The sequence below is a fragment of the Bos grunniens genome, chromosome 26 (assembly GCF_055505025.1).
Source record: "Bos grunniens cultivar Pamir isolate PY7600 chromosome 26, Bosgru_T2T1.0, whole genome shotgun sequence".
Lineage (NCBI taxonomy): Eukaryota > Metazoa > Chordata > Mammalia > Artiodactyla > Bovidae > Bos > Bos grunniens.
This window is the reverse complement of record NC_141190.1, coordinates 45,321,169-45,347,016: the sequence shown is the minus strand read 5'-3', so window position 1 is coordinate 45,347,016 and position 25,848 is coordinate 45,321,169. Positions and strand designations below refer to the sequence as shown.

The 25,848-nt window shown below is 45.7% G+C and overlaps 1 protein-coding gene and 1 pseudogene across 2 annotated transcripts in view; both read left to right on the top strand.

The window, feature by feature from the left end:
* ADAM12 (ADAM metallopeptidase domain 12) overlaps positions 1 to 25,848 on the top strand; it is a 394,287-nt gene that overhangs the window by 288,301 nt on the left and 80,138 nt on the right. For both annotated transcript variants that reach the window (XM_086378404.1, XM_086378406.1), the window contains exons 9-11: positions 9,587 to 9,756; positions 13,985 to 14,069; positions 19,209 to 19,357. In XM_086378404.1, the coding sequence (XP_086234530.1) occupies positions 9,587 to 9,756; positions 13,985 to 14,069; positions 19,209 to 19,357 (404 nt within the window). The remainder of the gene's footprint in view (positions 1 to 9,586; positions 9,757 to 13,984; positions 14,070 to 19,208; positions 19,358 to 25,848) is intronic.
* Positions 3,836 to 7,097, top strand: LOC147344530 (endoplasmic reticulum resident protein 29 pseudogene; annotated as a pseudogene).

Below are 25,848 nucleotides of genomic sequence, written 5' to 3'. Positions count from 1 at the left end.
TTTTGGCTCAATCTGCTGCTGGAAAATTCTTCACCATGAACTCAGGAGGGAGCTCACCTTTGCAAAGGTGACTTCAGAGTTGGACGAGATCCTGAAAGTCTGGTCTGGCCCAGGTGTATTTGCTCACCAACGCTCCTTCCACGAGCTGTTCACGAGGTGAAACCACGTGCGCCAGCCGCCTTCGGCAACACACTCTGAGAGAGCGTCGGCTCATTGGCGCTAAGGGCTTTCAGCCCAGAGCCGCTGGAGTTGCCCAGAAGCTTTCAAAGGCCTTGCTTTCAAAGGAGGGGTGTGGGCTGGACATCAGGCTTCCTAGGCTCCCAGGTGGTTCTCATGTGCTACGTGGCTGGCAGCCCCTGTCTGAACATGAACATTATTCTCAGCAGTAAGTCTGTCTCCTGCCTCTGAGCACAGTGGGAACCAGAAAGCGGCCCCGGCTCATTGCTGAAGCTCTCCTGGCGGGGATTCTCTGAAATGCTCACAGTTTACAGATAGCAGTTTGAAGATGCTTCACAGTAGCTGTGTTTCCAAGCGATCTTATTATATTCAAATTGACTTTTCAAAGTTTTCTGAAAAGATGAAAGCAAAAGCCCTTGTAGAAATGCAACTCCATTCTATGAGGCCTTATGGGCAGAACCGAGCACCGTGCATCAGGAATCCAGAATGCATCAGATGGGGTCCATCTGCTCAGGGAGATCACAGCTTTGTAGGGAAGCAGACCCATAAGCCACTTGGTGTGGTCCGGCGTGATGGGAACTGGGTGGATGCTGTCAATCAAGTGCTGTGGGGTGCAGAAGAGAACCGCTTACATCTTCCTGGAGGTCAGGGAGGCTTCGCAGCAAGGCGATTTTGAAGAGTACTGTTTCACCAGGAGCCCTCAACTGGCTTGCTCCCCATGCATTTGCACATGCAAGTAACTCCGTCTACCTAAGCGGTAGGGGGTGTGTGTGCACACAAGCACATGCGTGAGTGTGTGTGTGTGTGCGTGTGTCAGATGGATGTATCTGCATGCACAGTTAGGGCAGGAGGAGATGAAGCTGCAGGGGATTCACTGGTCAGAGCCCTGGGTGCTCTGTGAAGCCATCTCGACTCTACTGGGATTTTATTCTGCTGTCAGTGGAAATCCAGGAGAATGTTTTTAAGCAGAGCAGATGAACAGGGTCACACACTGGTGCCTGCAGTTAGAGTGGAGGATGGAGTCACTAGAGTCAAAGAGGGCTGGTGGGCTTCTGTTGTATAGAAATCATGAAGATCTGACCTGGGTCTGGGGAAGTAGGGATTTGGAGACACTTGAAGGAGGGGTGCCTAATAAGTGTACTGAGAAATTTCTACATGCCAGGGTCTCAGTGCTTTGCAGACACCTCCAGGTAGACACCAGTATTCCCATTTTTATAGCAGAGGAAGCTGAAGTTTGCAGAGGCTGGTTAAGTAATCAGCACATGTTTGAGCAGCATTAAAAGGCAGGACCAGGGGTGAGCCTGATCTCTATGACACCCCCTCTGCGGGAGTTTTTGGCCTTGTCTCTACCCACTTTCTGTGGATCCCAGCCTGCCCTGACCAAGCAGAAGCAGAGGCTGAGAAGAGCTGGGGTCCAAATGAGCACAAGTTTGTGATGAGAGGTGGACGAGGCTTCGTGCCCAAAGAAGCAAGAACAGGGGTCTCCTGGGGTACCCTGAGCGGTTGGAGGTAAGGGCATGGTGCTCAGAGAGTGGCTATAGCTGGAAGGAACTTTCTGAAACCAGGAAGAACACAGATGGCTGTTGGCATCCTGGGATCATAGGATAATACCATCCGCATCCACATGAACTTTTAGGCAGGTCAGATTCCCAGGCAGCCCATGCTTGCGGATGTATTTTGAATAACTCATTTTTGAAAATTTACTTGATCCCCAAGTAAAGTGGATGTAGGAGAATTTCTATAGATGGCCAGTCCTTCTGGCAGGGAGGGAAGGATGGATCCCAAAGGTTATGCCAGAGACCATAGGAGTCAGAACTCTCCACCATGGCCCATCCATCTTGGGTGGCCCTGCACAGACTGACTCACAACTTCACACTTTGGCCACCTGATGTGAAGAGCCGACTCACTGGAAAAGACCCTGCTGCTGGGAATGATTGAGGGCAAGAGGAGAAGAGGATGGCAGACGATGAGAGGGTTGGATAACATCACTGACTCAGTGGACGTGAGTTTGAGCAAACTCCAGGAGACAGTGAAGGACAGGGAAGCCTAGCATGCTCTGCAGTCCATGGGGTCGCAAAGAGTCGGCCACGACTTAGGGACTGAACAACAATAGGAGTCAGACCTGGCTCTGGCCCGGCCTGGGCATTAGAGTCCCCTCTCAAGGTTTGTTTGTTTATGTGAATGTGTGTCTGTATCTTTGCTTTCAAAATGCTGATTCCAAGTCTCAGTCCAGGGACTCTGGTTTGACTGGCCTGGGTGGGGCCTCGGGTGAGTCCATTCCAGACGTCTCCAATGAGGCAGGACCAAGAAACAAAGAATTCAAGAACTTCTTAAGCCTTGGAAGTAAACAGAAACCATGAACAATATTAAACTTGAGCCGGTAATTGCTGAAATCCTGTTTTAAAGTGATATGCTTGGTCTTCCGTGTTTGTGTTTCTTTATATATTATTCTGTATTATTTCTTGCTTCAGTTTGCAGAAGCAGGAATGAGCAACTAGGGGGTTGTTAATAACCTGCCCTGGTATTTAGAAAACCACATATCTGAGAAAAGTCCTGACAGACTCAGGGGCGTTAACCAGCACGCCTGTTCTTATGTTTCTAGCAAGCAGAGAGCTGAATGACTGAGCAAACATATGTGTCTATCCCCAGCAGACCCTGAAGACCCACGGGGTAACCCAGGCTCCATCGGATGCTCTGTGCACCCAAGTCTGCTAACTGATGGGCTCTGGGCTGTAGCGAGTGTTCCAAATGTAGTTTTGCAACTACAAGTGGGAGCATCTTGGCTTAAAAAAACAATGACTGTTCCAGTGGCAACTTCCTCATTTGCAGAAATCTTGGCTCCTCTTAGCTATTCTTAAGTAATAACTACTTGGCTGGCTGTGTTGGCTCAAAGGGAAGAGGGGAAAGACGTCCCAGACCGAGAGTCCGAGAAGTGATTTAGGGACAGAGGTGACATTCAGAACAACTCAGGCAGTTCCCCTGAGTTGGAACGCAGAAAACGTGTCTGGTGCTCGAACTGGCAGGCACAACCCTTACCTGGGAAGGAAGACGTTCCCCAGGCCGCAGTTACACCGCAGGGCGGGACCAGTGGGCTGTGTGGCTGCCAGATGATGTCATCGCCCCCCTTGCCTCTCCCTCCTGTCTGTCCTACTTCTTTCTCATGATGACGTTAGCACCAACGGCCTGTCCATGCCGGCTGCGCCTCTGTGCCCCACTTCTGAAGGACTGGCTCATCTTGCATGCATTTATCTTCAGGTATTTTCCCCCTAGTGTGAGTCCTCGTCCCCGCCCCTCCCAGGCCAGTTGCCCGCAGGATGCACGTCCCTGTGGTGGAGCCCGGCGCACCGCCCTGTAATCCTACCCGTGTGTTCTCAGATCCACTTCTCGAAAGCCTTCTTGGAGCCGTCAAGTCCAGCATCCCCTGAACTTCCTGTCTGCACCCTTCTGGGCAGTTCGGTGGATTCGATTTTCCTGTAATAATGGCTAGGAGTCCCCTGCCTCGAACGTCTGGCTGACCCCTGAGCATTTGAGAGTCAAGGTCAAGGGTATCCTAAACCTTGTTCTTGGTGCCAGTGCCAAGTTGAGCCTGCAGCCAGAGCCAAGCAGGTGCTTGTCATTGCAGGGTTAACGGGTGAATCGATTTAGCTGGTCTTGGACCATGGCCACGTACATCCTGGGATTCACAGGCCAGACAGGCAACTGCTACACTCTACATGTGCTTCTTGCTGGGCCTGTGGTCACAGTGGATCATCTTGGAAGGGAATCTGAGCACTCCCCTTTACCTGGCTGGGTTACTGAGCGGTGTTTAAAACCTGGGCACCGGCCTGCCTGTGTTTAAACTCCAGCTATGCCAGTCACAGCTGGAGTAGTTCACCTCCTCCACGTCTCAACACCTTGACAGTAACATGGAAACAACAATAGTTCTTAACTCACAGAGTGCTGTGAGGTCTAGGAGAGCACATGGGAAGTTTTTGGCACCATGCCTAGGGCGTAGGGAATGCTCATAAGCGTTAGCTCTGGCCATTGTTATTAGGAAGAACCAATGGGAAGCCACCCGCAGTCTGGGAAGTTCATCCCAACAGGCAGCCAAGGGATTCTGTGTGAAGACACGATGTAAGTTCAGCATGTGTGACAGTTCACCGGTAGCACCAGTTTTAGAGAGAAGGGGCTCTATTATATGCTTCTAGATACGGAATTTGTTCAAAGGATGTAATTTGAGGGGACTAATAGCTGGAACATTTTTTGGCATTTTCCTTCTTTGGGATTGGAATGAAAACTGACCTTTTCTAGTCCTGTGGCCACTGCTGAGCTTTCCAAATTTGCTGACATATTGAGTGCAGCACTTTAACAGCATCATCTTTTTAGAATTTAAATTGATACTTTTGAATTGTTGGTGCTGGAGAAGACTCTTAAGAGTCCCTTTGACAGCAAGATCAAACCAGTCAATCCTAAAGGAAATCAGTCCTGAATATTCATTAGAAGGACTGATGCTGAAGCTGAAGCTCCAGTGCTTTGGCCACCTGATTTGAAGAGCCGACTTGCTAGAAAAGACCCTGACGCTGGGAAAGATTGAAAGCAAAAGGAGAAGGGGGCGGCAGAAGATGAGGTGGTCAGACATCATCACTGACTCAGTGGACATGAATTTGAGCAAATTCTGGGAAACGGTGGAGGATAGGGAGGCCTGGCATGCTGCAGTCCATGGGGTCTCAAAGAGGGAGACAAGTGACTGACCAGCAACAACAATAGATGAAAACTGCAACCCATCATTACTATGAAAAGATCCCGAGTAGTCAGCCCCAAAGCTAACTCTGAGAAACAATGATAGCTGGACCTTGACAGCCCTTAGTGACCACTTCCATACGCCACTCTCCAGAGGCAAGCAAAGTGTCCCCTGCACGGATGACAACCCTGCAGCCCACACGGGCACGTGACCCTGAGGATGTCTCATAGCAGGCTGGTGTGGACATGGGTGACTGGATGGCCTGTGTTTCTGCCTTCTGATCTCTGTTTCATTTGTCTGTAACGCAGCTGAAAGTGTAAGCTCTCCAGCAAAGTGCAGCAGCCAGGCACACATGTGCAGAGTTCCCAAGGAGGCCAGGAACTTAATTTTTCCTGGGAAGCCTGGGCTGGGAGCTTGCAAGTGGATACCACAAGCCAAGCAACTCTTGATTAAAAACAAGCTGTTGGGCAGCATTTGGGTCGTATAATTGTCTCATTAACTTATTAATGTAATGCCCATAATTGTTATCTGCTTGAAACCAAGTTGGACCGCTGTGATCCGTTTATACTCTGTGATGTAGTTTGTGCTTCAGCCACATTCTTCTGCTAACCTAATGCTCACCAGATGACTGGTGGGGAGGAGGGATGAAGATCAGCAAGGGAAAAGATGAGCCTGCCTCTCATGGGTCAGAACCTTGGGTCAGCACTCATCCTCGTGGAGTTTATGGCCCTTGAGCTCAGCACGTTGGAATGGGGCTTAACTATCAGATGTGGTGCTTCTGTGTTTTTTGTTCCTTATTGGCTCAGAGGCTTCCAGCAACTGACAATAGGACCTGCTCCTATCTGGAGCTTAACTTCAACTGCCGTCACCAGCCACCTCTTTCTCCTTGGCTACCTGGAGTACAGCCAGCCAGGCGATTCCCATGTCCTGACCCCCTGGACTGCCGAGCACAGAGCCACCTCTGTGTCTGTGTGATGCTCAGGGGAGTAGCAAGGTACTTGTGGACCATGGGAAGTTCTTCCCTTTTCCGACTGCTGTGTGGGCTGACTCTTTGAGACCCCAGGGACTATAGCCCGCCAGGCTCCTCTGTCCATGGAATTCTCCAGGCCAGAATACTGGAGTGGGCAGCCTTTCCCTTCTCCAGGGGATCTTCCCAACCCAGGGATCGAACCCAGGTCTCCCGCATTGCAGGCAGATTCTTTACCAGCTGAGCCACAAGGGAAGCCCAAGAACACTGGAGTGGGTAACCTAACCTTTCTCCAGCAGATCTTCCTGACCCAGGAGTAGAACCAGAATCTCCAGCATTGCAGGTGGGTTCTTTACCAACTGAGCTATTAGGGAAGCCCACTTTCTACAAGGTCATTCCTAAAAGCAAGTTCGTCTTGGTGAAGTTTGACACCCAGTCCCCCTAGGGTGAGAGGCAGGATGAGTTCAAGTGTCTGGCTGAAAACTCAGCTGCCGGCGATGATCTCCTGGTGGCAGAGGTGGGGATCTCAGATTATGGTGAGAAGGGCTGAATATGGAGCTAAGCGAGCAATACAAGCTGGACAAAGGGAACTACCCAGTCTTCTACCTCTTACCTCTTCTTGGATGGGGACATTGAGAACCCAATCCTGTATAGTGGGGCAGTTAAGGTTGGAGCCATCCAGCGCTGGCTGAAGGGACATGGGCTCTACCTAGGAATGCCTGGTTGCCTGCCTGCATATGACACCTTTACTGGGGAGTTCATCGGAGCCTACCAGTCCCTCTTGAAGCAGGAGCAGGACAACCGATCAGTGTGAAGGAGACCAACAGGAAGCAGCCTAAGTGGTACCTTAAGATCATGGGAAAGATTGTGGACCAAGGAGAGGATTTCCCAGCATCAGAGATGATCCGGATCACCAACCTGTTTGAGAAGAACAAGACGAGTGATGGGAAGAAAGAACTCCAGAAGAGCTTCAACATTTTGACTGCCTTCCATAAGAAGGCAGGGGAAGAAGGAGCTTGAGAAGGCAACCAGGCTTTTCCAGGGTATGGTGGGGTGGGGAGGGTTAAGTTACCTTCTGGCTGTGAAACCTCCTGGGATACAAGGAAGTGGTAGGAAAAGTGGCATGAGAAACGCTGGGCTGGAAGAAGCACAAGCTGGAATCAAGACTGCTGGGAGAAATATCAATAACCTCAGATATGCAGATGACACCACCCTTATGGCAGAAAGTGAAGAAGAATTAAAGAGCCTCTTGATGAAAGTGAAAGAGGAGAGTGAAAAAGTTGGCTTAAAACTCAACATTCAGAAAACGAAGATCATGGCATCTGGTCCCATCACTTCATGGCAAATAGATGGGGAAACAGTAGAAATAGTGTCAGACTTTATTTTTTTTAGGCCCCAAAATCACTGCAGATGGTGATTGCAGCCATGAAATTAAAAGATGCTTACTCCTTGGAAGGAAAGTTATGACCAACCTAGATAACATATTTGGAGAAGGCAATGGCACCCCACTCCAGTACTCTTGCCTGGAAAATTCCATGGATGGAGGAGCCTGGTGGGCTGCAGTCCATGGGGTCGCTAAGAGTCAGGCATGACTGAACGACTTCACTTTCACTTTTCACTTCCATGCATTGGAGAAGGAAATGGCAACCCACTCCAGTATTCTTGTCTGGAGAATCCCAGGGACAGAGGAGCCTGGTGGGCTGCCGTCTATGGGGTCACACAGAGTCGGACACGACTGAAATGACTTTGCAGCAGCAGATAACATATTAAAAAGCAGAGACATTACTTTGCCAACAAAGGTCCGTCTAGTCAAGGCTATGGTTTTTCCAGTGGTCATGTATGGATGTGAGAGTTGGACTATAAAGAAAGCTGAGCGCCAAAGAATTGATGCTTTTGAACTGTGGTGTTGAAGAAGACTCTTGAGAGTCCCTTGGACTGCAAGGAGATCCAACCAGTCCATTCTAAAGGAGATCAGTCCTGGGTGTTCATTGGAAGGACTGATGCTAAAGCTGAAACTCCAGTACTTTGGCCACCTCATGTGAAGAGTTGACTCATTTGAAAAGACCCTGATGCTGGGAGGGATTGAGGGCAGGAGGAGAAGGGGACAACAGAGGATGAGATGGCTGGATGGCATCACCGACTCGATGGACGTGAGTTTGAGTGAACTCTGGGAGTTGGTGATGGACAGGGAGGCCTGGCATACTGCAGTTCATGGGGTCTCAAAAAGTCGGGCACGTCTGAGCTACTGAGCTGAACTGAACTGAGGAAAAGTGGCAGGAAAACAGAAATCTGAGCGTGCGTGGATACTGATGCTGCTGTGACCGTGCTTGGAACATCTCTGTAGCCAGTCGGGGATAGCTGGAACACTTAGATGGCTTGGAAAATACCCCTCAGAAGGAACTGGTGCTATAAAGAAGAGTATACTGCCCAGGTTCTTGACAGGTATGATTCTGATCCAATTAAAGTTTCAGTGTTTTCATTAAAAAAAAAAAAAGAGTACCGGAGTGGATTGACATTTCCTCCTCCAGGGGATCTTCCTGGCCCAGGGATTTAACCTGCATCTCTTGTGTCTCCTGAATTGGCAGGTGGATTCTTTACCCCTGAGCCACCTGGGAAGGCCCCACTCTGACCTCTCATCTGGCTCAAAACTCTCCCTTAGCCATTGAAACAGTTGCTCTGCCTGCTTCTGACCCAAGATGACCTGTTTGTGGAGAACAGGCTGTAGGTTGAAGTAAGGACACAGAAAGATGGGGGATGGAAAAGCAAGAAGATGTGATTTGTGTGCCAGAAGGAATGAGGAATTTCCTTTACCAGATCTTTCCCATGATGGCGTTGGTGAACTATAGTCTGACCTGTGGGAAAAAATGGTCCTCAAAGTTCCTGATGAAGAATTCTGTGTCTGCCTTTATCATCCTGAAAGATATTGATCTGTTCATTTAATTAAAACCTACTAGGTCATTTACAGGTGACAAAATATGATAGCGTCGGCCAAGTCTGAGTCTTTGCTGAGAACAATACAGATTCATTTTCCGTAACTCATAGGTAGAACATTTTGCTTAAAAGGAACAAATTACTGCGCTTGGCAGAGTGTCTGAATGATCTTACCACACTTATTGTTTTTCTTGCAGTAGATATGAGCTAGCAATCTTTAGCTGTAATGTAACTACATTACATTAACGATAACACACATCTATGCACCCATTTCTAATCACCAATGAATCGGTTGAAATCTATGCTTCCCTACAATTAAGGTGTGCATGCTCAGTTGTGTCCAACTCTTTGCGACCCCATGGACTGTAGCCCACCAGACTCCTCTGTCCATGGGATTTCCCAGGCAAGAATACTGGAGTGGGTTGCCATTTCCTTCTCTAGGGGATCTTCCCGACCCAGGGATCAAAATCAAGTCTCTTGTGTCTCCTGCAGTGGCAGGCAGGTTCCCTACTACTGTGCCACGTCGGAGACATTAAAAAGGCTAGTTAACTCTAACATCTAATTAGTCCACCCTATTCGAGAACCCAGTTAGCACATCACTTTGCATCAGTCACTGAAAATATTCCTTCAACTCTAATGCCATGGGAACAAGGGAGCACAGAGAGATTTTTCATATCACGTCAACGAGGTTCAGAAATTGCACCTGTTCTACATTGCATGTCTGTTCTACATGGCATTGCAAGTTCTCGTTAAAGTGACCCCCAAGGATACCTGTCTTCTGTCGCCCTCAGTTTTACCGACCACTGAACATTCGAATCGTGTTGGTGGGCGTGGAGGTGTGGAATGACATTGACAAATGCTCCATAAGTCAGGACCCATTCACGAGCCTGCATGAGTTTCTAGACTGGAGAAAGATGAAGCTTCTGCCTCGCAAATCCCATGACAACGCACAGCTCATCAGGTAAGGTGTCTGCTGTCTCTCCTTTGCTAAAGATCAAAGAGTGCCCCTGGCACACCTGCCCTCCTCTTAGCCTCCCCTGACAGGCAGTGAAGCTGCACCTGTTCTTCAAAACACACTCACTGGACCAGGCCCAAAGGGGGCTTCTCAGCCCCCACTGGCTGGAGGGAGGCCTCTCAGTTGAAACTGGGGGCTGCTGAAGAAGTCTTCCTTTGCATACCCTGGGAAACGTATCCCTCAAGCAGATGTCTTATTTCCTTCTAATACCTGGTCATTTACTCTATGCAGCTTTTTCTAGGCTTTGTCTTTTTTGTGGATGGGTGAGGGAATGCACACCATGGGGCATATAGCATCTTAGTTCCCCGACCAGGGATCGAACCTACTCTGCAGTGGAAGTATGCAGAGTCTTAACCACTGGACCACCGAGGAAGTCACAAGTTTTATATATAAAACTATATATATAGAACTAGGGGCTTCCCTCACAGCTCAGTCAGTAAAGAATGCCTGCAGTGCAGAAGACCCGGGTTTGATCCCTGGGTTGGAAAGATCCCCTGGAGAAGGAAATGGCAACCCACTCTGGTATTCTTACCTGGAGAATCCCATGAACAGAGGATCCTGGAAGGCTACCGTCTATGGAGTCGAAAGAGTGGGACACCACTTAGCTACTAAACCACCACCAACACTTTGATATTCATAAATACTTTTCTTTTTTAATGTTTTTCTCTCGTATTTTATTTACTTCATTATTGATCTTTTCATTTCTTTACTTTTTTATTTTTAATTTTATATTGGAGTATAGTTGATTAACAATGTTGTATTAGTTTCAACTGTACAGCAAAGTAATTCAGTTATAGATAAGAGAAAGAGAAAGAAAGAGAAGTTGCTCAGTTGTGTCCAACTCATTGCGACCCTATAGACTATAGCCTACCAGGCTCCTCCATCCATGGGATTTCCAGGCAAGAGTGATAGATATACATGTATCTATTCCATTTCAAATTCTTTTCCCATTTAGGTTATTACAGAGTATAGAGCAGAGTCCTTGTTGGTTATCTATTTTATAATAGATCCAGTGGTGAATTTATTATATGTCAACCCCAAACTCCCAATTTATCTCTCCCTCTAGGCTTAGTCTTGACATAAAGTTGTCCTGAGAGGTATATTTTTTAAAAAGCTCATTTTCTGCCATTATTAGTGAAAAACATTTTTGCGAGATCTGAAGACAGCACATTAGAGTGGTCCTGTCGGCTGCCTGAAGAAAGAACACTTTTATTCCTCCTGTTTTGTTGTTTCTCTTGGTTTTCTAGATCAGAGAATACCAGGGTGTCAAAGATAAACCTTGTGTTCTATTGTTTCACCAATGTGCGTTGAGCACAAATTAGTAACAAAACGTCTTTTCAGGGCTTCAAACATAACAGTGATGCACACAGTAAACCTCCCTGTTCTTGGGAATCTCCAGTCTACAGGGAAAAGTGAAAGTGTTAGTCACTCAGTAGCGTCCAGCTCTTTGTGACACAATGGGCTGTAGCCCACTAGGCTCCTCTGTCCATGCAATTCTCCGGGCAAGAATCCTGTAGTAGATTTCCATTCCCTTCTCCAGGCATCTTCCTGACCCAGGGATGGAACTCAGGTCTTCTGCATTGCAGGCGGATTCTTTATCATCTGAGCCACCAGGGAAGTCCCTCCTGGGAGGAGAGGATAATAAACAAGGATATTTCAGAGCATGATAAGTACCACGAAGAGGAGAAAATAAGGAAAAGCATGCCTCTAACATAGTACGTTGGTAACATATTACAGACTCCTTTATATCAAGCAAAAAACAGCACAATCTAAGATTGCATGGAGTAGATTTTTTTCCTAAAAAGAAGAACTTTTTATTAAAATTTTTAAATAACTGATACCATTATTTTTTTAAGTATGTACTTATTTGTTTGCTGGTGCCAGGTCTTAGGCATGCAGGATCTAGCTCCCTGACCAGGGACCAGACCTGAGGCCCTGCCTTGGGACCACGGAGTCTTAGCCACTGGACCACCAGGGAGTCCCAATTTATGCCAAGACTCTGTTCTCATGTAGCTCATATCACTGAATTGAAAGCTTTGGGGTCAGAGACACTTTCCTGTCACACACATTGGATCTAGTTTACTGAACATTTGTAGGAAGTTGAAAAGCAGCCCTACCATATGCTCACTTTAGAAAAGGCCTTCGTCTGAACTGAGGTTGTTGGCATTCCCCGATAATTGACTTTGGCCGTTTCTCAGGGTTGTTTTTTTTTTTTCCTCCACCCCTGGATATTTGCGGTCGCCTCATATTTTATGCATTGATTAATCCCGAACTACTCAAAGTAGAGTCAGAGTGTTTTGTTTTGATTTCTTCCCCCAAATGGAGCCTGTCCAATCGGAACATCTGGAAATAAATTAGCCTCTTATATAACTTTACTATTTATATGTATGTTTAATTGTATCTGTTAAAATGGTCTATACAACTGTAAATATAAAGCTGTGGCCCCTACGGCTGTACACAGGAGTGTAATAGGCTGGCTGGCTGGCTGGATGAATGACTGGATACGTACGTACGCAGATGAAGTTTTATTTGCCTATACTTATCCTTTTGGTCCAACTGAGCACTGCCAAAATGTGTGACTTTTCAAATAATGTGTGTGGTATCTGTATGTGTACATGGCCAAGAAAACACGGCCATTTATTTGTTTCGCTTAAAGGAGATTCAGCAAATACAGTGTTTGATTTTTTTTTCTGGAATGGGGCAGAATGAAGCAGAAAATGGGGCGGGAGACAGAAAGAAGGTATGGAGGATTGTGGTGGGGCTTATCTTTATTAAACAGGGAACATTGTTATGTTAGGGTTCCCGGATAAAATACAGGATATTCTATTGAATTTGAATTTCAGGTAAACAAGGAATAATTTTATTTTTTAACTTTTTATTTTGAATTGGGGGATAGCCAGTTAACAATGGTGTGAACAGCCAAGGGACTCAGCCATACTACATACACATGTATCCATTCTCCCCCAGACTCTGCTCCCATCCAGGCTGCCACATAGCATTGAACAGAGTTCCATGTGCCATACAGTAATTCCTTGTTGGTGACCCATTTTAAACATAGCAGTGGGTACATATCCATTCCAAACTCCCTAACTATCCCGAAACCCCTTCCTTCCCTCCAGGACCATAAGTTTTTTCTCTAAGTCTGTGGGTCTCTTTCTGGTTTGTAAGCAAATTCATTTGTATCATTTGTTATTAGATTTCACATATAAGGGATGTCATACCATAGTTCTCCTCTGACTTACTTCACTCAGCGTGACAATCTCTAGGCCCATCATGTTGCTGCAGATGGCATTATTCATTCTTTTCAGTGGCTGAGTAATATCCCACTGTGTAGGTGTACCACATCTTCTCTATCCATTCCTCTGCCAATGGATGTTTAGGTTGCTTCCAAACCTCAACTATTCAATTTTTAGTTTTTAATGCACTAAGTTAGAATCAATAGCATAGCATGAAACAGGCCTTGATGTCATTACTTATTGACTAAGGTTCCATGTGGGGAAAACCTTCTCCAAAGCCATGAAGTCTCCTCCCGGAAGCTTCCTCCTAGGTGCTAAGGCTTTGTGGGTGCTTCAGCACTCACTCCCAAGGGTCAATCATTTTTCTGCTGTTTTTATTTTTGCAAGCCATATTAGCAGGACATTTTGGAAAAGTCTGGGTTTCTGGCCTAATTGTAACCCAGTCACATTACCCAGGAAAGCAACAGCAGCAGAGAATCAAGTACAGCATTTCACTTGTTAATAGTGATTCTCTCTCTCTCTCTCCCCATGACTCTTCTCAGCCCTAGCATCAGCAGATACTGTTTAAAAGGAGCACCCTGCCCCCAGTTCACTAGGAGACAGACAGATTACAAATTATAAATATACAAGTCATGACTGGTTGTTGCCCCGAGTCTTGAAAAGAGAAATCTTAAAAGGATTATGGGATGATGATGCAATTGGAACACACATTTTTAGAAAAACCCACAATAAAAAGCACCTACAAACGTACTCTCCTGCAACTATTTCCATCTTTTTTAAATTGGAATATAGTTGATTTCAAACGTTGTGTTAGTTTGAATCTTTACATACGATTTTGCGGTTTTTCTGCTTATGGAATGCAGGAATGTCCAACAGAATTTCAAATGTTCGAAAGCTCCTCTATGTTGATTTAAGAGGGTCCTTTCTTTTCTTCCTAGTGGAGTTTATTTCCAAGGAACCACCGTCGGCATGGCGCCCATCATGAGTATGTGCACAGCAGAGCAGTCCGGGGGCATCGTCATGGTAAGCCAGGGGCATGGAGAAGTCCACAGCAGTGTCCAGACCCAAGTCTCTTGAGGAATCTTCAGGAAACTTATCAGACTTTGTAAAATTAGATCCTTTTTCTTTAACGCTCCTTGGATATCATTGCTATTCCGTTGCTAAGTCATGTCTGATTCTTCGTGACCCCGTGGACTACAGCATGCCAGGCTTCCCTGTCCTTCACCGTCTCCTGGAGTTTGCTCGAGTTCCTGTCCATTGAGTCGATGATGCTATCTAACCATCTCATCCTCTGCTGCCCTTTTCTCCTTTTGCTTTCATTCTTTCACAGCATCAGGGTCTTTTCCAAGGAGTCAGCTTAGATATATTTCTACCCTATTTCTGCTTATGATCTTCCCTACCCAACAGTATTCTAGGGACTGTTTTAAAAAACACACCAAGATACACATAGGGAAGGTGAGTGTGTAAAAATAGTTCAGTGGAAGCCAATCTACACCTTTTATGGAGGAAAAGTTTCAAGTGGGATTTTGGTCCAACCGCCTCTGACCAAGAAATCCTCCCAGCGCTCGGATGAGCCAGGGAGGGCACTGGGGTTGCCCTCATCACTTAACTTCTGAGATGGACTGTGGTCTCACCAGATATTACCGTTAGAATGGTTTTCTGATGGTTCTGCCTCCAGACCCAATAGCCAACAGTCTGAGGTTTTTAACTGTTTACCACTGCAAATGCTTGACATACCTCCTCGCCAGGGTCTAATTTGTCTTTATACTAACCTTATTCTTGGAAGGCAGAGACCTAGGTTTATTGCTTTACAAGGATCACTTTGTCATTTAAGACCTATATATGTTTGTAAAAGGAAATAAAACGGGGAGACTATATGGGACTTGTTCCTTCCAAACGTTAACAGGGAGATAACTTTGATGGGCTCCCCTTTGTCGGGTAACTAAAGGGAAGACTCTCATCCCCTGTGGTTTCAGTCCCTGATGGAACAATGTGGTGTCCCCTTCGCACCAACCCTCAGACGGGGAGTGTCCTCCGAGACCACCCCACCCCACTTGTTAAACAAACAGAGCCTTGCCCTTCCGAGAAACCATGAATCCCTCCACAGTTTTCAAACAGAACATTTGTGAATATTTGATTGTATTAAAGGGCTGAAGGAGGAATATTCTGCTGACTTCTGTTTGCTTTTCACGTTCTGCCCACCCTAATCTTCTTAGTGAATATCTGCGTGGAACATTTTCCTCTTCTCTGGGTGGTGTGGATAATTAACATAAACACGTGCCGAAGTGTAGGCTGGGGAGGCTCTATGGAGGGGTTGCCCCTCCCAGTGGACTTCTGGCTTAAACGGTCTGCCCTCTGGTTTTCTTTGAACCTGGAGGTCCCTGGAAAGTTTGTTTTTTGTTGGTGCCAGATTCACTTCAAGTCAGATCCCAACTGTATTTTTAACAGAGTAGCCTGTAAAGTTTTAAGAGGGAATCATTTTCTCTTTCATGGTTCCATGGTCAGTCGCTACTGACTTTGCCACTTAAAATTTGGCATAAATAGTTTTTAGGGCTGAAACTGAATTCCTTATAAGCATGGCAGGTCTGCAGCTGTGGCGTGTTTAAACGTTCTTATGACCGATCTGATCACATAAAGAGGCTTTTTAAAGTTCACATCCTTTATTCCATTTACACACAAGCATTTGATCAAGATTCCTTCTTTGAAAGCAGACAGGGAAGACTATTTAAAACAGATGAAAATGAATGTGGGAAATAGAAGCAGATAAATATACTGCATCAGAAATCAAGTCAAAGCCAAAATTAATTAACAGGAGTGTGTTTGACAAGCCAGCCAGCACTGAAGTCCATCCTTGGCACGTCCCTTATTTGCTTCAAGTGACGAGAAGCACCATGTCGGCTGGAAGTCTGCAGCTCCTTTGGTTTCTTTAAAATTCTTGAGGTCAACAAAAGCAATATCTTGACCAGATCTAAAACCTCCAGACTGTCTTCCACTGTGTCTCTGAAGTTAAATTCATGAGTGTTACTTGCAACCGTGCCTCTTTCAAGGACCCACAAATCCAAGAGGAAGGAAATCCTGTCACAAGGAAGCAGGAATCCTGATTGCATTGCAGATCTGAGTTCTGTACTGTCTCTACACTTTTCTGAGATTGAGCAAATCTTTCATTTCAGCTACCTCAATCCACTCCTTTGTATCTAACTGGACTAAAATAGTCTTGGTTTGGAGATACTGCCAGTAATAAAGAAACAGGTTTTTGTCTTATTAGAAATGTAAACCATGTATCAGGGTCTCTTAAGAGACATTCTGCTTATAATCACATATATGTGGAAGAATGCAAAACAATTAGGCAGTTCAAAAAAAACCACAATATTCAGTGATACAAAAGAATTTGATGAGGAGTCTCTTTGTTTTTAAAGATGAATTCCTAGAATTTTGTACCAAAGCATGCTAAATTGAGCATTTTCAGATTGAATAAAATTGATTTCCTGAAACATTTGTGAAGCTTCCTACAACAGGAAACTGTAAAATCTAAACAAAGTAATTTATTAGGAATTTCATCTATTCTAAGAATAACTTGGTTTGACATGCCACTCTTTTCTTAGACTGAGGGCTACTGAGAAAGGCAGCTACAGCTGTAACTGCCAACAAACCTATGAAATCTTATATGAGCACACCTCTATCAAGAGGCCCCACAAAGATTTTCTGTATCAGGAATAGCATGTTCTCTAAAGCAGGGGTCTCCAACCTCTGGGATCTAATGCCTGATGATCTGAGGTGAAGCTGATTAATATTAATAGAAATAAATAAGGCTATGGTTTTTCCAGTGGTCATGTATGGATTTGAGAGTTGGACTGTGAAGAAAGCTGAGCGCCGAAGAATTGATGCTTTTGAACTGTGGTGTTGGAGAAGACTCTTGAGAGTCCCTTGGACTGCAAGGAGATCCAACCAGTCCATTCTGAAGGAGATCAGCCCTGGGATTTCTTTGGAAGGAATGATGCTAAAGCTGAAACTCCAGTACTTTGGCCACCTCATGTGAAGAGTTGACTCATTGGAAAAGACCCTGATGCTGGGAGGGATTGGGGGCAGGAGGAGAAGGGGACAACAGAAGATGAGATGGCTGGATGGCATCACCGACTCAATGGACATGAGTTTGGGTGAACTTTGGGAGTTGGTGCTGGACAGGGAGGCCTGGCGTGCTGCAATTCATGGGGTAGCAAAGAGTCGGACACGACTGAGCGACTGAACTGAACTGAACACAATAAATGCAATACACTTGAATCATCAAAACCATCCCCACCTTCACTCCCATTTGTGGAAAAATTGTCTTCCACAGAACTGGTTCCTGGTGCCAAAAGGTTGGGAACCTCTACTCTAAAGCAGAGTATCACTGTTTCCTGGAAACCTCCCACGTTACCTCTTGCAGCACAAAGCAGGATTCAGAAAGTTGCCTTCAATACTCGGTAACATGCAGGCATTTGCAGAAACACCAGTCATGGGCACCGTTTCTGCAGATCATAGTCACTGATTGAAAGTTGAGGAGTGATACTTTAAAAATTAATTTCTAATATCTCTTTAGCCAAGCCATGCATGCACTCCACTAAGTTGGGGGTGGCCAAGCAGCTCTTGCTGGATGGAAAACCCACCTTCCGAAACCAAGCAAAAGGTTGAGTGAACTCCCAGCAGCAAGAGTCAGAGAATCAGGATGCCTCCTGACAAAATAAGAGCAGGCAAGTTGCAATCTTAATTTGGTGAGTCTTCAGACACTTTATTCAATGTAGTTTGCTTTTATGGTGAACTATTATAAGATTTCCAAGTATCCTTCTCTACCAAGTAGACAGCAAGAGGCATACCCAGTGAGAATTTCTCAGACCCTGGAGAACTGGGGCCAGGGGGCACCTTCCGGGACTGACAGTCCTGCCAGTGCCCCCACCCCCACAGTGAGCCACTACCGACCCACGCCCCCCAGGAGACCCTCCAACACTAGCAGCCCTGCCGGTTCCCAACTGTTGCTCTGCTCGAATCTTTTGATGGCCAACCAGATAATGCGTCTGCTAACAGGATGAAGACTCCTTGGGTATCATGGCTGCTGACTCAAATGAGAGGGAAAACAAGTCGATGAGAGACGTTAAGCAAGAAAGATGTGTACTGAGAGCAAGCTATGTATAATGTATAAAACAATATTAGCAAGCATGGTTCAACTGTCAAAAAAAAAGGGATTGCTCAGATCTTATTTAGACTGTACTAAGTATGCTTCCTCTCCTGACTTTCTATCAGCATCTTCTCAATCAAGGATAAAATAGTACTTATATTACCCATGAAGAAATGAGCTGCCTCTTCGTATTGTTGTAAAGTTGCTAAGTCATGTCCAACACTTGCGACCACATGAACTGTAGCCCTCCAGATTCTCTTTCCATGGGACTTCCCAGGCTAGAATACTGGACTGGGTTGTCATTTTCTCCTCCTGGAGATCTTGCCGACCCAGGGATCAAACCTGTATCTCCTGCGTCTCCTGCATCGGCAGGCGGATTCTTTACCACTTGAGCCACCTGGGAAGGACCACCTCTTCCTATGAGGCAGGACAACTTTTTGCCTCATTCAGTAGAATTGTGTCTTGTGAGACGTTGTAGGATGCCGGAGGGAAATGATTGTCTTGATTATTTCATGTAAAGACACGAGGAATCCTACTTGTATTCATGAGGAATGCATTCTTCAGCAGAGGGGGCCCCAAACTAGTTTAATAAAATAGGTCAAAACTTTAAGTGTTATGGGGCTAAAGGATAATGGGGCTCTATCCTTGGGCTTCCCAGGTGGCACTAGTGGTAAAGAACCCGCCTGCCAGTGCAGGAGACCCAAGAGATGTGAGTTCGATCCCTGCGTTGGGAAGATCCCCTGGAGGAGGGCCTGGCAACGCACTCCAGTGCTCTTGCCTGGAGAATCCCGTGGACAGGGGAGCCTAGTGGGCTACAATCCATGGAGTCGCAAAGAGTCGGGACATGTCTGAGCACAACACAGCACATCTTGATTCCTTATAGGAGATTGGATTCCATCAAGTGTTCATGACAGATAAATGTCTTGGGGGAGCAGAGCTGGGAGGGAAGGGGGTGCTGGGAAAGAGGTCTAAAGGCTGTGACCTATACATTGTGCCCTTGTGTTTTCTTTGAGGACCATTCAGACAGCCCCCTGGGTGCGGCCGTGACCCTGGCACACGAGCTGGGCCACAATTTTGGGATGAACCATGACACCCTGGAGAGAGGCTGCAGCTGCAAGACGGCCGCCGACAAAGGAGGCTGCATCATGAACCCTTCAACCGGGCAAGTACCCTTGCTTCAGCTGCTCCCGGAGCCGGGTGGCGGCCGGGGATGCATATCAGGAAACAGCTGGGCAAAGAGCTCCCTGGTTTTCTGGCCAGAGCACTTGTGGAAGCTTCCAGAAAGAAAGTCCATGAACTGGACTCCTTGGAGAGAAGTACCCGGATTGCAGAGCATAGGGCATGTGGCCTGAGCTCTTCGCTAAGTGGTGGGCCCGGATATGGCCTTTGTTTAGAGATCGCAAATAACCCTAGAATCCCCTGCATGTGGTTTTGATTTGTGCCTACAGCTCCTTCTGGGCCTGGTAAAGCCACCAGGCAAAGGGGGTGCGATCAGATGGGTGCCAGGTGGGGATATGTGTCTTCTCTCTGGGTTGGCCCTAGGGTGGAGGATCTAAGTGTCATTAGCTTGGGGACTTGTAGGGTCCTTACTGCTGATACCACAATCCCCTTCTCAAATCTTCAGTGACTTTCCCTCCTCGGTAAGTTATGTCATTCTTCCTTGCTTCATGGTTTTCTGAAATTCTATATTTGATTCACCCAGGAAAAAAAAAAGGAAGACAGTTTAATTATTGGAGCATTCAGAGGAGGTGGAAATAGATGCAGCTTGGAATGATTCCAGATTCCAATGCATTCCTATGCCTCTAAGTGTCCCTCCCAAACTAGATGTTGTGCTACAGTAGGAAGATTTTCATCAGTGAAGGAAAATGTGCCCTTGTGTTGGTGCCAGCTCCTTTTTTATACCCTGAGACCTTCCCAGTGCTTATCTTCATGGCACTTCCTAGGCCAAACCTGCTCCCTGGGTTTGCCAAAAGAAGCACTGGCAGCAAGAAGCAGGTGCCGACGGGCATCCTAAAGGCTGGCCTTCGTGAGGTCGTGATGTGCAGGGGGCACCTGCTTAAAGAGGATTAGAAGTCCCAGCAGAGGGATGGACTGTTACAGAATGTGGTAACGCTTTTGCAACTGATAGCCTCATGGGCCTCCTCTCGAATGGCTTGTGAGGCTGGACTGCAGGCTCACATGGTGGGCATTGTCCTTTCACCGGAGCTGGTCCCTGAGCCATCTCATCCCAGCAAGGCCCTGCATCTCCTGTCCATCATCCATCACCACCATCAGCACAGAATGGCATCGTTTTTGCTTGAGGTTCTGTCTTAAGCACAATTCAAGGGACTCACCAAGACCTCATAGAAGAACTTGCTGTCTGAGTCTGAGATGGCAGAAGCCATGCACCTGAGCCGGAAGTGAAAGTACTGGGTTGGCAAAAAAATTCATCTGGATGTTTCCATAACATCTTACAGAAAAACCCAAATGAAATTTTTGACCAACCCAATATCTTAGGTCCAATACCAACAGGAAGTGAAATGCTGCAAAACTCTAGATTTCAACCAAGGGAACATCCTCAAAGAGGGGCAGTTTGCTCCAAGAAATAATGTACCCCATGTCATTGGAACTCCCTGGGCAGGGGCAGAATAACTGTTTGTTGGGTATTTGGAGCAAAGAATCTCTTCTTGGGGGTGAGGCTGGGCCAGGGGCTGTGGCTGTCTTCTGTCTCCAATATTCCACCAGCCCAGATAGGGTGCAGCATCACGGGCAGCTCACTGTGTGAATCTCTGAGGATGAGATTGGCAGAAAGCTGATGTGAAATTGAACGGTTTTCATGCTTTCTCATTCTTAACGAGCTCAAAGTGGCCACAGGAAATTCACTCTGTGCTTAATATCCCTGATCATCAAGTAGGCACAAATACACCAGCCTATATTGCTTCCAAAAGCGGCTCTCAAGACTGAAGAAGATTGTGTTGTTACTATTGTTAATGATTCAGAACTCTTGATTTAAAAAGGCCAGTAGAAGATAAGAGAGTCTAAACTGAGAACACTAGACTGGGATTTTAAGAGACCTGAGAGCCTCAATTCCGATACCAGCTGTTTTTGGCAAAACAGACAAATTAGTAACCCCTACTGGCTCTTACATTTTTTATCAGTAAAATGAGTGAGTTAGTCTTTATCCTTCTTCCACTCCTTCCTCCATCAATCTATTCATCGTTTGTTCCATCTGCCTGTACATCCATCTAGTCATCCATCCATCCATCCATCTGTTCATTGTGTACATCATTCCATCCATCCATCCACCCGTTCTTTTGCTTGCTTGTTCACACATTAAACAAATACTCTGACCCAGGTTTGTTGTTGTGGGGAATGCACAGATGAGCAAGGCCCTCCAGCTCTGAAATTCACACAATTCTGGAGGTATAATGGCAAGGCTCTGCTTTCTGGTACCCTCTGTAATTTCGTGTAAATCCCTTCAGCTTGGAACGTCTTCATGACGGTGTTTAAGGATTCGAGCCAAATTACCCAGGAGATATTTGAAAATCATAGGTAGAAATGGTATTGTTAAGAGCTCAGCAAATCACTTTAAAAGTCTTTTTTTTTTTTTCTTACCAGGGGTTTGCTAATAGCTTTTCCTTGATTTATACCTTATTAGCGATTTCTAAGTTTCCTCTTTTGCTGAGCTTGTGCTTTTGTGTAAATCTTTTCTATTTGGTTCTCATTTGTGATCCCACATTCCTGTCCAGAGAGTGGTGTTTTTAATTTTCTCAGATGGTGAGAAACTTCCTAAGCAAGTGGGTGAATTAATCACAAAAGCCCACAGTAAGGGGGAGGTCGAGCGTTCCGGCCACCTCAGTCATCCATCACCCACTGTAGAATTTCCAGGCTGCTTTTAATCTCCAGCATTATCTCAACGTGGTCATTCTCTTACCTCATAGGGTCCCCATGAGAGTGAGAGAGTGGATTAAATGAGATCATATGTCTTTGTAAATTACAAATCATTCCACAAATAGACAGTGTTATTATTATTATTGTTTAGCTCACGGGAACCATGGAACCATTGAAGAGTTAAAGGCTCTTTTTTCCCCAGGATTCCTGCTCATAGTTGCTGGAAAGCATTTCTAGTGCCGTGTGAGCGCCCATGGTTTCTGTGTGAATGGCTCATTTTCAGCTGGCCCATGTCCAAACCTTCCTCCCAACTTCCTCCCCACTGCTGATTCAGACATGAGTAGCAAATGTTAAAAATGTGATTTAAGTCTCAGCCCCAAAGGTGACTTGCAAAGAGATGAATCAGGGACTGCTTTCATGATATGAAACTCTCCCAGAATCAAAAAGAAACAAGTGTTGCAGATGGTTTAAAGGAAAGAAATGCATTCCTTAATACCCCTTGTTTATTCCTTATCAAAACATTCCAGAATTCTAACTCTGAAATTTCACCAACTGCCATCATTGACGAATGGGACCCAAAGGCCTGGAAACGGAGGGTGGAGGAGAGCTCTTTTAAACATGGGTGTCATGACTTCAGTTGCATGTTACAGAAATAGTTGGAGGGGTATCCTTACGGGGTCATATCATTAATTACTACAGGTCTTTGAGTGTGTGTGAGAGTGTGTGTTTTATGTCTTTGGATAGTTAACACTAAGACCTGTCTTGGAAATCACTCTTTGGCAAAAGCAAAATCTGGGGATTGGAGTGGGAGTTTGAACTCAGTTGAGTCCATCCATTAATGAGCTTCTTGGAGCATTTGGCCTTAAGGGGTTGAGAGCTAAGTATGCCACATTTATGGGAGTAAGAAAAATAATTTGAATAATGTGAGCACTTTGGGGAAAGAATATTTAGTGTAATAGTAAATGTCACTTCCGAGAGTAGGAAAAAAGGCAGGGTTAGTATTCAGAAATTACTGTCAGAACCTCCTCTTATTTTTTGTGGAAAATTTCCTGTTAAGATGAGAGTTGGAGTCGTAGAGCCATCTCATGACGGGATACAGCTGGACTGAAACACTCAGTGACTCAGTTCCTGTAGCGGGTTATGCGCTTGGATAGATGGTGCAATTATTTCAACCATGAACAGCACAGATCCTTTTCTTATCCTCATGGAACTTGAACTCTTGTGAGGAAGACAGCTTTGGAAAGCAGTAAATTAAAAACTGCAGGTTGAAAGGAGATCTGCAACTAAGGCAAAGGAAAAGGGTGGAAAGCAGACATGTTGGCTGGGGGACCGGACGTTAATTAGTGGTTTGGGGAAGAACTGTGGAGATGACATTTAAGCCAAGACCAGAAGGTGTCCCAGGTGGCTCAGTGGTAACGTATCTGCCTGCCAATGCAGGAGACTCAAGAGATGCAGGTTTGATCTCTGGGTCGGGAAGATCCCCTGGAGGAAAGCATGGCAACCCACCCCAGTATTCTTACCTGGACTAAGTCTTTTCTGTTTGAAATTTCACTTTGCTGTTTCTCCAGTAAGGTTCTTTAAGGACTCTACATCCAAGAACCACAAAAGAGCACTTCCACATTGTACATGGGTGTCTCTGGAAAGAATTACTGCCATAGTTTTCATACTGATCCTAAGATTTGGAGTTTGGGACTGTTGGGTTTTGTTTATTCCAGGCTGACAAACAATTCTCAAGCAAAGAATGTGCTGCCCGATTGCCAATAGGCAGTGGAGGGCAGTGAGTTCAGCGCCCAGTATAACATGGGCTGAGAAAATAAACGAGGGAGGGTCACCGCTTGCTCACCAGGGGTGTCGATCGTTTACATTCCGCTGAGGTTGGGCGTTCGCAAATACCATCTACAACTAGATCAAATAACCGCATTTAAGGTGGAAGCATCGCCAGTCCACTTCCGCAGAAGTGTGGATAATTGGCTCATTCGATTCCGTATAATTCAATTCGGGAAACATTCACTGCATGCTTCCTTGCTGCACAGCTGTCCAGATGTGGAGCACAGCTGGATGGCTCCATCCAAGTTCACCCTTCTCTCTGGAAAACTGAGAGGACGTGGGCTCCGCCCTCAACCCCAGACAAGCCAGCTACAGGAAACAGGGCCAGGGGACCAATTACAGCAAAAGCTCTCATTGACTCAACTAGTATTTTGGGGAACCTGTGTGTCTGACCCCAAGGAGCAGAGTGGGCCAGTGGACCCCAATGGCAGGACCCTTGAATTCTAGGCCCTTCTATGTGACAAGGAAGATGATAGACAAGCAGACTGGTGATTGCAGACCCAAAGCTCAGGGATCTCCTCTGGGACATTTTGGTGTCATGGGGCTTGCAGTCAGGGCACCTAATCTATTTGTACAATACTAAGTATCATAACTTCATCTATAAATATATAAGTTGTGCCTCTAAAAGATAAAAAAAATTTTAAATATTACCATAATAGCAATTAACACCTTAAAAAAAAATTACCAATCATTTATTATGAATAAGGAGCGAGGTTGGAAGGGGTGTGCACTGGGAATATTCCAGAGTGAAGTCCAGTCTGAACCAATGTCAGAAGAATTGCATAGGGTTAGTCTGACTCTTCTCGAGAATTCCTAGCTTGTGTTACAGGAAAATTTAATTTATATTTGAGGCAGCTTCTACCCCTGATGACTCAGATGGTAGAGAATCTGCCTGCAACACAGGAGACTCGAGTATAATCCCTGGGTCAGGAAGATCCCCTGGAGAAGGGACTGGCTACCCACTCCAGTATTCTTGCCTGGAGAATTCCATGGACAGAGGAGCCTGGCAGGCTACAATCTATGGGGTCACAAAGAGTTAGTTAGACACGACTGAGCAATTAACGCTTTCACTTTTCTATCTGAAAATGTGATTCAAGAAACTAAAATTGACTGTACTTTTCAGTGAAAACTTCCCAAGTTTCAGATGTGGCAGGAATTGACAAAAATCCAATGTCTGTGAAAAGTCTATACCTTTCAAAGAACTTGCTTTCTTGAAGAATCAGTGCAAAATATACATAATTAAAACTCACCCCCTTTTGAAATTTGAGGATCTATCTGAGGTCTTGAAATACGCTTATTATAAGGCGATTTTATAAGCATGGGACTGGAGAAAATTATTTCAGCTCTTCATTTGAGGGTGAGTTTTTTTTTTTTTTCTCAATGAAAAGTTTAAGAAAGTCTTCACTTCTTCCAAGTACAGTGGAAGGGATGGAAATCTTTACCCAAGGAGATAAAAAGAAAAACAAACAGCAACAAAATGAGGAACTCTAGTAACGTTAAAACACTATAGGTTAGAATCAATTTAATTATCCAACCAGAGTAATTGAGTTGGCTACTTCCCGATGTAACCATAAAAGGGAAATGAACTGGCAGGAGAGCCCCTCAGTACAGACTATACTTATTTCCTCTCCACAGGATTAGATTTTGCTCACTGAAAAATGAAAGGATTTGTCTGCAATCAGTGCAGACTTGGGATAGTAATAGTCACTGCCCAAGGGCATGTAGAATGTCTGCTCCTCTTAAGCTGGATGCAAACCAGAGGTCAAGCTGGGAAGACCATTCCACGTGGCCTCTCCTCCTTGAATATCCAATTTGGAGGAAGTGAACAGAGCCAAAGTTGACTTGGACCCTAGATGGCACTGGGGTGTCCTCTTTCATCCGTCAAAGGTGTGAGGTGGGTGTAGTTATAGCCATTTTAAAGATGAGGTGATGGAGCTCAGAAAGTTAAATGAATTG